Here is an 11,750-nt window from a genome sequence, read left to right on the forward strand (position 1 = left end):
AGGTTAGGGGAGGGTTGGGATCCCGCTATAACATGTTTAACCCCGCCACATTATGTATGTATGTGCCTGTCCTAAGTTAGGACCACGTATTGCAGTGGTTGTCGTTTGTTTATGTGTTACATATTTGTTTTCGTTCATTTTTTAACCAGATTTTTGTGACAAAAATGTCGATGATTGATTTGGGGATGTACGGCGGGCGGGCGGGTGGCAATCAAATGTTGTCCGTGCATTAACTCATGAACCGTTCAATCAAAGCTTTTAAAATTTTAATATGTTATTACTGACAACTATTCGAAGGTCACGTTCTATAATGGCGATTTTGACTTTTACCGTTCAGGAGTTATGGTTCTTGAAAGATTGAAAAATGGAGTTGTCCGTGCATTTACGCATGAACTGTTCTACCAAAGCTTCCGAAATTTTAATATGTTGTTACTTATGACAGAATGGAGGTCAAGTTCAATAATGACGATTTTGACTTTTACCGTTCAGGAGTTATGGTTCTTGAAAGATTGAAAAATGGAGTTTCCAGTCGTGTCCGTGCATTTATGCATGAACTGTTCTACCAAAGCTTCCGAAATTTTAATATGCTGTTACTGATGACAAAATGGAGGTCAAGTTCAATAATGATGATTTTGACTTTTACCGTTCAGGAGTTATGGTTCTTGAAAGATTGAAAAATGGTGTTTCCCGTCGTGTCCGTGCATTTTCTCATGAACCATTCAACCAAAGCTTTTGAAATTTTAATATATGTTGTTACGGATGACAAAATAGAGGTCAAGTTCAATAATGACGATTTTGACTTTTACCGTTCAGGAGTTATGGTTCTTGAAAGATCGTAAAATGGTGTTTCCATTCACGTTGTTGCATTTACTCATGAACCATTCAATCTAAGCTTTTCAAATTTTAATATGTTGATACTGATGACAAAATGGAGGTCAAATTTGATATTGACGATTTTCACTTTCACCATTCATCAGTAATGGTTCTTGTGATATTGCCAGGACACAAATAAATGTTAATAAATCCGGTTTGCTGTCGTTGTGACAGCCTCTTGTTTTTAAAATAAATAAGGCCGTAAGTTTTCTCGCTACAATTGTTTTACATTGTCATTTTAGGGCCTTTTATAGCTGACTATGCAGTATGGGGTTTGCTCATGGCTGAAGGCCGTACGGTGACCTATAGTTGTTAATTTCTGTGTCATTTTGTTCGCTTGGGGAGAGTTGTCTCATTGGCAATCATACCACATCTTCTTTTAAATATCTATATTTATAGTATACACAAGGTATTGTCCCACAGTTAATATTTGTCCCTTTTTAAGAACACATTATTCTAAATCTAAGCCTAGAAGTGTTTACTTCTCACTTCAGCTGTGATCACACCGTACCGGATAGCACGAACGGACGCCTAAAGAAAAGAAAAGGGTTTCCGTTGACAAAATTGATATCCGTTGTGAGTCCGTTGATGAAGATACGGATTAAAAACGGAAATGGAACGGACACATACTGTAAAAAATGGACGCCTACCGGATGTACAACGAACACTTCATCTGTTGAACGTCCTTTAATTCATTGAACATGCTCAAAATTTTCCAATGGACAGAAGGGACATTGATGGATAAAACGGATGCTGAACGGACATAAAACGAAAACTAAGGGATGTCTAACGGACATGAACGGATTGAAAAAAGTTATCCTTTCGGCGTCCGTTTGCGCTATCCAATAAGGTGTGATTGGTGCTTAAAACTCCGGTCACACCTCACTAGATAGCGCGAACTGACGCCGAACCGATAACTCTTTTTTTTTTAATTCGTTCATGTCCGTAAGCCGCATGTTGTTATCCCGGCTAAGACGTCGGTCGATATCTGTTTCATTTCGCTCAGTGTCGGACTGTCCGTTTTATCAGTCGACGTCCGTTTTGTCCGATGGAAAAAATTGAGCATGTTCAAAACTTTGAAGTGTCCGGTAAGCGTCCGTTTTGTACAATACTCGTCCTTCATGTGTCCGTTTTGTATCCGCTATTTGTCTTATACTAAGGTATATAGGAATTTTTTTTCTGGGACAAGTGCCTGCGGTATTTCACTAGACATCAAAAGTTCAATGTAGGATAAAAAAAACTTAATTCATATAGTTTTTTCACTAACCCCTCCCCCCCCCCCAACACCCCTCTTAACTTAATTTTGATTGACCAATAATGATATATAATGAATCGATGTCAATTAATAAACATAACATATTTTTTACCCCCCCCTCCCCCAGTATCCGAACTATTTAAAAATTTTATCCTTCATTGATTTTTTTATGTTGTCCCTAATGGAAGAGCAGACACAAAAATTACTGAACTAATAGGTTGATGTTCTCCGTCCGTGGTAATTTTTGTCGATCCTGCAACTTTTGTTGCAGAAAGCTCGACATAGGGATAGTGATCCGGCGGTGGCGGCGGTGGCGGTGGCGGCGTTAGCTAACTTCTTAAAAGCTTTATATTTTAGAAGGTGGAAGACCTGGATGCTTCATACTTTGTATATAGATGCCTCATGTTACGAAGTTTCCGTCAGTCACATGTCCAATGTCCTTGACCTCATTTTCATGGTTTAGTGACCACTTGAAAAAAAAGTTCAAATTTTTTGTAATGTTGTATTCTCTCTTATTATAAGTAATAGGATAACTGATATGTGCTTACCTTGCAAGGTCCTCATGTCTGTCAGACAGTTTTCACTTGACCTCGACCTCATTTCATGGATCAGTGAACAAGGTTAAGTTTTGGTGGTCAAGTCCATATCTCAGATACTATAAGCAATAGGGCTAGTATATTCAGTGTATGGAAGGACTGTAAGGTGTACATGTCCAACTGGCAGGTGTCATCTGACCTTGACCTCATTTTCATGGTTCAGTGGTTATAGTTAAATTTTTGCGTTTTGGTCTGTTTTTCTCATACTATATGCAATAGGTTTACTATATTTGTTGTATGGAATGATTGTAAGGTGTACATGTCTAGCGGGCAGATGTCATGTGACCTTGACCTCATTTTCATGGTTCAGTGGTCAATGTTAAATTTTTGTGTTTTGGTCTGTTTTTCTCATACTATATGCAATAGGTCTACTATATTTGTTGTATGGAACGATTGTAAGGTGTACATGTCTAGCGGGCAGATGTCATGTGACCTTGACCTCATTTTCATGGTTCAGTGGTCAAAGTTAAGTTTTTGAGTTTTGGTCTTTTTATCTAATACTATATGCCATAGGTCAACTATATTTGGTGTATGGAAATATTTTATGATCTTTATGTCAATCGCACAGGTTTTATTTGACCGTGACCTCATTTTCACGGTTCATTGCACAGTGTTAAGGTTTTGTGTTTTGGTCTATTTTTCTTAAACTATAAGTAATCGGTCAACTATATATGTTGTATAGAAGCATTGTTAGCTGTACATGTCTGCCTGGCATGGTTCATCTGACCTTGACCTCATTTTCAAGGTTCATTGGTCTATGTTTAGTTATCTTGGTTAATGTTAAGTTTATGTGACAGTTGTTATAAAGCTTAGCTTTATACTTAGGACTATCAACATAATATCAATGATTAGTATAGAAGGCGAGACATTTCAGCGTGTGCACTCTTGTTCAAAGAAATCGGAGGTTATGCATTTTCTACATCCATCTTGATAGATACCCATGTCAAGGACTTGATACATAATTGTTCTGCTTAACTATTTTATAGGTAAATTGAAAACTTATGCAAACGATGTTTTTAAAATAAAACACTTCGTAATTGAGAAGAAAATTGTCATATTATTTGTTTCTATTAACAAATTTTTTGTTACTATAGTAAACAATTCAGTAAGCATTTATCGCCTTCTCTAACAAAGAGCTTCAATGCTTTTGTTCTACTTTAACCGGGTTTCCGACTGATACTGCGATCTACATGATTGCACTATGATCGTCAAAAGCATTATTTTTTTAGAGATCGTGGTGCGATCTTGGCCTAGAGTGACAGGGTCCGGGGTATAATATTAATGTTGCTGAATATTACCAAATACTAAGGATGTGCCCTGAATGCAGTTGTGAACAATCAATCTAAGTTATAATTATTTCAACACAACACGTGTGATTACACTAAGTTGGACGTCACATATATAGTACTTGCATTTTAGCAGTTTTAAAATCGAATCATATCTAAGGCTTGTTTTTGTGATCAGTATTATAATGACCAGAATAACACCTTTTGCTCACAAATAAATGATCACCACCTTTTAGAGTGAGAACTCATCCTGAAATAATGTGCACGAAATAACAAACCTAGAGAAGGGGGTCCTGTTCGATTGTTTAGTTTTTAACAATTTTATTTCTTTATAAAGGTATGCATTTTCGGCATTGAACAATGTCTGTGAGAAATCGAATTCTTCCATATCATATTAATATTTATATATTATAAACTAATCTTATTTATACTAGAAAGGCATGCATTTTTCTATCGGCAATTCTTAAAATTGTATCTGTATTCAGATTTTAACTTACCACAGACAGAAAACATATATCAAGTTAACCGTTAAAAAGGTTAACTCGAATAGTACCGCGCACTGATAAAGTTTCTTTGTTCATTTTGGGAATTAACTATATTTTAACAATAGAAATTACATTTTGATTAGTTGAAATAAACTCAATATTTTTATCTTTATATAATAATAATGCACGCGTGTTGGGTTGCCAGTCATAGTTAATTTAAACTTTGAAACCTAAGTGCCAATGTTTTTAACAGTAACATATTTCATGACACAAAGTAACCAGAAAGTCTCAACATTGTGACAGAAAGACTCAACCAATACCTTTATATCTCAACCATTTCGAATTTTTCATTTCTGTGCTAAGACTAGGCTTGACAATCAAACAGTCTTGCAATTTACAGAAGTGGTTATCGTAAAGCATTAAAAAAACACAAATAATTGACATATTTTCTTGCTAAATCATTAATATCATAGCAGTTCTATCGGATTGAAAGAAAGTAAATATGATAATCCGTAGGAGAAAAGTGATAGTGACTTCAATTTCAGATATTTTGAACCAAGAAGAGACATATTAGTTAGAATTATCATTTATCTATGGCATGACATTCTCCTATTTTACAAAACAATCATTGATTTTCAGTAAATTGACGAAAAGTCGACTTACCCTATGTTTATTTTGGATATTTTGAACCAGAAAAGCTCAACAGGAAGTGCCAGAATACTTTTTACCGTCTCAACATTTGGTTGAGATTAGATGGTTTACCAGGCGTGGTTTATGATTTCAGTGATTTCTTATGATTAGTGTTTTTTTAAAATTGCACTAAGTAGTGATCTATTGACTTGTATTTTTAGCTCTTTCCCATCACTTGGCGTTCGTAGTCCGTCGTCATCCGTCATGGTTAGCTTTTACAAAAATCTTCTCCTCTGAATCTATTGGGCCAAATTTAACCAAACTTGGGCACAATCATCACTAGGTTATTTAGGTTTAAAAATGTGTCCGGTGACCCGGTCAACCAACCAGAATGGCTGCCATGGCTAAAAATAGAACATAGGGGTAAAATGTAGATTTTGGCTTATAACTCTGAGACCAAAGCATTTAGAGCAAATCTGACAGAGAGATAAAATTGTTTATCAGGTCAAGATCTATCTGCCCTGGAATTTTCAGATGAATGGGACAACCGGTTGTTGGGTTGCTGCCCCTGAATTGTAATTTTAAAGACATTTTGCCGTTTTTGGTTATTATCTTGAATACTATTATAGATAGAGATAAACTGTAAACAGCAATAATGTTCAGCAAAGTAAGATCTAAAAATAAGTCAATATGACCAAAATAGTCAGTTGACCCCTTAAGGAGTTATTGCCCATTATAGTTAATTTTTAACAATTTTCACGTATTTGGTAAATTTTTGTAAATTGTTACAAAATATTTTCCTCTGTATCTAAAGGGCCAAGTTTATTATAGATACAGAAAATTGTACCAGAATGCTTAGTAAAGTAAGATCTACAAACACATCATCATCAGCAAAACACTATGTTGTCATGAATCCATCTGTGTCCTTTGTTTAATATGCACATAGACCAAGGTGAGCGACACAGGCTCTTTAGAGCCTCTACTTTGTGATTGCATTAAATAGAAATCGAGTAATTTGTGTTTTTTTATGATTTTAGTGAGTTGCGATCCAGGATATGAAGATGTAAATGGTCTGTGTGTCGAATGTCAGATTGGGTATTATAAAATTGAGAAGAAAGCCAGTAGTTGTACAAAATGTCAAACTGGATTCATTACTGCTAGTACTGGATCTACGAATCAGAATGCATGTAATGTTCGTAAGTATAACATAGATATGCCTTGTAATAAGTTTATAAAAAAGATCTAATAGTTCAAAGTCCATTGTGCAACAATTATCATGTTTCTTCCAGTACCCTTTTTAGCTCACCTGGCCCGAAGGGCCAAGTGAGCTTTTCTCATCACTTGGCGTCCGTCGTCCGTCGTCCGTCGTCCGTCATCCGTCGTCCGTCGTCGTCGTCGTCCGTCGTTAACTTTTACAAAAATCTTCTCCTCTGAAACTACTGGGCTAATTTCAACCAAACTTGGTTACAATCATCATTGGGGTATCTAGTTTAAAAATTGTGTTCGGTGACCCCGCCAACCAACCAAGATGGCCGCCATGGCTAAAAATAGAACATGGGGGTAAAATGCAGTTTTTGGCTTATAACTCAAAAACCAAAGCATTTAGAGCAAATCTGACATGGGGTAAAATTGTTTATCAGGTCAAGATCTAACTGCCCTGAAATTTTCAGATGAATAGGACAACCCGTTGTTAGGTTGCTGCCCCTGAATTGGTAATTTTAAGAAAATTTTTGCTGTTTTTGGTTATTATCTTGAATATTATTATAGATAGAGATAAACTGTAAATAAAAAAAATGTTAAACAAAGTAAGATTTACAAATAAGTCAGCAGGTCCTAAATGGTCAGTTGACCCCTTTAGGAGTTATTGCCCTTTAAAGTCAATTTTTAACCATTTTTCGTAAATCTTAGTTATCTTTTACAAAAATCTTCTCCTCTGAAACTACTGGGACAAATTTAACCAAATATGGCCAAAATCATAATTAGGGTATCTAGTTTAAAAATTGTGTCCGGTGACCCGCACAACCAACCAAGATGGCCGCCATGGCTAAAAATAGAACATAGGGGTAAAATGCAGTTTTTGGCTTATAACTCAAAAACCAAAGCAATTAGAGCAAATCTGACAAGGATGAAAGTTGTTTATTAAGTCAAGATCTAACTGTCCTGAAATTTTCAGATGAATCGGACAACCCTTTGTTAGGTTGCTGCCCCTGAATTGGTCATTTTAAGGAAATTTTTGCTATTTTTGGTTATTTTCTTGAATATTATTATAGATAGAGATAAACTGTAAATAAAAAAAATGTTTAGCAAAGTAAGATTTACAAATAAGTCAACAGGTCCAAAATGGTCAGTTGACCCCTTTAGGAGTTATTGTCCTTTATAGTCAATTTTTAACCATTTTTTTCGTAAATCTTAGTTATATTTTACAAAAATCTTCTCCTCTGAAACTACTGGGCCAAATAAAAGCAAACTTGGCCACAATCATCATTGGGGTATCTAGTTTTAAAATTGTGTCCAGTGACCCAGCCAACCAACCAAGATGGCTGCCATGGCTAAAAATAGAACATAGGGGTAAAATGCAGTTTTGGGCTTATAACTTAAAAACCAAAGCATTTAGAGCAAATCTGACAGTGGAAGAAATTGTTTATCAAGTCCAGATCTATCTGCTCTAAAATTGTCAGATGAATTGGACAACTGGTTGTTAGGTTGCTGCCCCTGAATTGGTAATTTTAAGGAAATTTTGCTGTTTTTTGTTATTATCTTGAATACTATTATAGATAGAGATAATCTGTAAACAGCAATAATGTTCAGAAAAGTAAGATTTACAAATAAGTCAACGTGACTGAAATGGTCAATTGACCCCCTAAGGAGTTATTGTCCTTTATAGTCAATTTTTTAAAATTTTCATAAAATTTGTAAATTTTTACTAACATTTTCCACTGAAACTACTTGGCCAAGTTCATTATAGATAAAGATAATTGTAAGCAGCAAGAATGTTCAGTAAAGTAAGATGTACAAACACTTCACCATCACCAAAACACAATTTTTCATGAATCTATCTGCGTCCTTTGTTTAATATTCACATATACCAAGGTGAGCGACACAGGCTCTTTAGAGCCTCTAGTTTTTTACTTTAGCCAGTACATATATATTCCATGTTTTTTTTTAATTTTAAGAATCTCCCACTTGATTCATAAATAACTCAATAGTTTAAACTTTATTATGTAATGATTGCACTGTAAAATTCCGTAAAGCAGATCAAAGACCACTGGAAAACACAAAAAATTGAAAAGCATGATATATTTATTCTTTTTGGCAATTAAAAGCGGGTGCCACTGTTTATGTTAATGCACTTCATTTACTTTAGGAGCCACTGTACTCAATAGTCAGAGCTATATTCAGTTCAGCAAAATATTTTGAATGTGACCCAATTTCATTTCAATGGGGGATCTAGAACTTTTTATTAGGGGGTCCCGCTCCAGTCAGGCTTCAGTGAAACTTAAAATGTCCTATGGTATTTTGTATAAAATACTGAATCATCAATAAATGTATGTTGTTGTTCTGTAGCTGACTGTCAAGCTGGATACAAACTTGTCAACAACCAGTGTGAAATGTGTGGATACGACCATTATCAACCACAGAAGCAGCAGACAAGCTGTATATCTTGTTTGAATGGATATACAACATTCACTCTTCAAACAGCCACACAACTATCAGATTGTAAAGGTAAATATTGTAATGATAATGAAAACTGATTGGCTGATTACAATTCCCAGACATCACAAATTTTAAATTCCAGGCAATCTGATTCGTTGATAAGATATACAAACCCAACAAATCTTAAACTAGGTGCAAGAGTTTAGCAATATTCTAAATACACCATGCAATACATTTAGATTAATAATGTATTTACAATAAAATAATCCCTACAACATTTACTGTTCAAACAGCCACACAACAATCATGTTGTAAAGGTAATTACTGAGATAATAGAAGGAAGGAAAACAAACAAAGATATTAGAAGATGTGGTATGAGTGCCAATGAGACAACTCTCCATCCAAGTCACAATTTGTAAAAGTAAACCATTATAGGTCAAACCTTGGTCTTGGCTAATCTGAAGACTAGGTTTAGACTTTAGTTGATACTCACACCCCACAACAATCACATTGTAAAGGTAAGTACTATCATGATAGAAAGAATTAAAAAATACCATTAGTAAATATTGATTTACTGTGGATTCATTTATTATTTGTGGGTACCAATTTTCGTGGTTTAAGGAAAACTTGCATCTTGGTGGATTTTGGTTCCCCTGTCTCAACGAATTCCACGAAAATTGGTATACAATGAATATCAAAGAATCTGGAACTATTTTATTTAAATAGAGTATTAATACTTAATACGTTTTGGAATGCTATTCAGTAGTTACTTGGGGGCAATTGCATGTATAGGTTTTTAACCAATCAGCAATGGGGTTTCCCAGTCACTGCCTCATCTGCTTCTCGTTTACTAATTGTTTTTCGAGATCATACTAATTAACCAATGAGATTCATAGCTAATTTTGAATTAACCAATCAGCGCTTAATTAGTAGGGCCTTTGTTTTATGCACACAGACTCAACTATTCCTGAAGCAACGCTTGCTTGCAGCAGCCATTATTATTTTCTGGGAAAATATTTTCTTCCCACCCTCCAACTCCCTTAAGGACAATTACATTTATTTGCTTAAAGATCTATATGCATGTATACGCATAATACATATGTTTATTGATAAGAAGCATCAACTTCACATATCTTTTTGTATTGTTTAATTTCGTAGAGTATTATTTTTCAAAGAACTCACAGTTATTATGTACTTTTTGTTAGGTGTAACACAGTTTTTCAACTTGATTTTGCTTTCTTTGTAAATATGTTTATTGCTATATTGATATGCAAAGAAAATATTAAACTGTGATTCTTTCTCCCAAACCTGTGTCTGTTTACTTTATTCCTTTATACGTGCTATAACCAGTTGGCATTTCTTGGTCCCTTGACTGAACTCTGTTAAGTGTAAATCAGGTGCTTTCATCTGCACTGTAACTCTTCAGCATTCGGTCAGGTCACCAAAGATATAGCATACTGGTTATTGGTACAACTGACATATATACAACATAATAAGGGAGGATTTGGGTGGGACAGTGTTATGGATTAATATAGTAGTTAATATTCTTAGATAGCCACACAGATAAAGGTAAATACTGTCATAATAGATAAAGGTTACAAGACTAGACATGGACATGATACTCATTTAGAGCAATGGCGTGGTATCAGAATTATATGTCCTGGAATGGGTGACAGTATTCCATGGGTACTATAACCTTCTGAACTAAAATAAAAAAATCCAGCTCAGTGAGTCAGTATAGCACAAAGCAGGGTCTATATGTTCATATAACAATATCTTGTTCTCATTGGTCACTGCATGTTTGACAGTCAGTCATCCATTACACAGCATACAATCTAATACAATTCTAACTTTGTGATTATATTTTTTGACAGTTAATTGTGGAAGTGGAACTGAGATCAATCCAAACTATACTCCAGGAGGTTCCAATACTGGTATCCAGTCATGTCAGAGCTGTTTGAGAGGATATTACAGAGATAGTACCAATAGAGCAACCATGGAATGTCAAATGTGTCCAATTGATTTCATTACACCTCTTAATCAACCTGGTACTTCTTCCTCTGACTGTACTGTCAGTAAGTGTATTTTCTTTAAAAGTCAGACTATAGATATAAAAAAAATATGGTTTTATGAGTGCAAATCAGACAACTCTCTATACAAGTTACAATTTGTAAAAGTAAGCCATTATAGGTCAAAGTATGGTCTTCAACATGAGCCTTGGCTCACACCAGGCAGCAAGCTATAATATAGGATTTATAATATGTTACAGTTTTATTTTGATGGAGCAAGATATATGAAACAATTTTTCTTGAGAGTTGATACCAACATTTATTCAAGAAGAATCTTCTGACCATCATGAGATCATTCTTGCTACTAAATTAACCTCAGATAATTCTTGTCACTAAATTTTCATTAGATCATCTTTGTCACACTTGTAGACTATTTGTATAAAGTTTTAAAGTTTAAAAGGTAGAATATTGGGATACTTCATATTTTGTAGTGGGTCTCATTGGGGTCTAAGCATGAGGTGGGATTGCCGATATTTTGTAAGCATAACACGTGAAAGTCAAATTATTGTGCCATGAAAACAGGAAATGTCGTATAGTGAAACAAGGGAAAAAATGAGAATTTCTTATGTACATAGTGTAAGCGGGATACGGGAATCAGACAAAACAGTAAGCGGGACCTGGGATGCCTTAAAATTAATAAAGAAAAAATTGGTACTTTTTTAGCTCACCTGACCTGAAAGGTCAAGTGAGCTTTTCTCATCACTTGGCGTCCGTCGTCCGTCGTCCGTCGTCTGTAAACTTTTACAAAAATCTTCTCCTCTGAAACTACTGGGCCAAATTCTACCAAACTTGGCCACAATCATCCTTGGGGTATCTAGTTTAAAAAATGTGTGGCGTGACCCATCAAACCAACCAAGATGGCCGCCATGGCTAAAAATAGAACATAGGGGTAAAATGCAGTT

The 11,750-nt window shown here is 35.0% G+C and overlaps 1 protein-coding gene across 3 annotated transcripts in view; it reads left to right on the forward strand.

The window, feature by feature from the left end:
• LOC139487816 (uncharacterized) overlaps positions 1 to 11,750 on the forward strand; it is a 108,282-nt gene that overhangs the window by 86,207 nt on the left and 10,325 nt on the right. For all 3 annotated transcript variants that reach the window (XM_071272948.1, XM_071272947.1, XM_071272949.1), the window contains 3 exons: positions 6,163 to 6,321; positions 8,690 to 8,848; positions 10,654 to 10,854. In XM_071272948.1, coding sequence (XP_071129049.1) covers positions 6,163 to 6,321; positions 8,690 to 8,848; positions 10,654 to 10,854 — 519 coding nt within the window. The remainder of the gene's footprint in view (positions 1 to 6,162; positions 6,322 to 8,689; positions 8,849 to 10,653; positions 10,855 to 11,750) is intronic.

This window comes from Mytilus edulis, chromosome 9, assembly GCF_963676685.1.
Source record: "Mytilus edulis chromosome 9, xbMytEdul2.2, whole genome shotgun sequence".
NCBI classification, from domain to species: domain Eukaryota; kingdom Metazoa; phylum Mollusca; class Bivalvia; order Mytilida; family Mytilidae; genus Mytilus; species Mytilus edulis.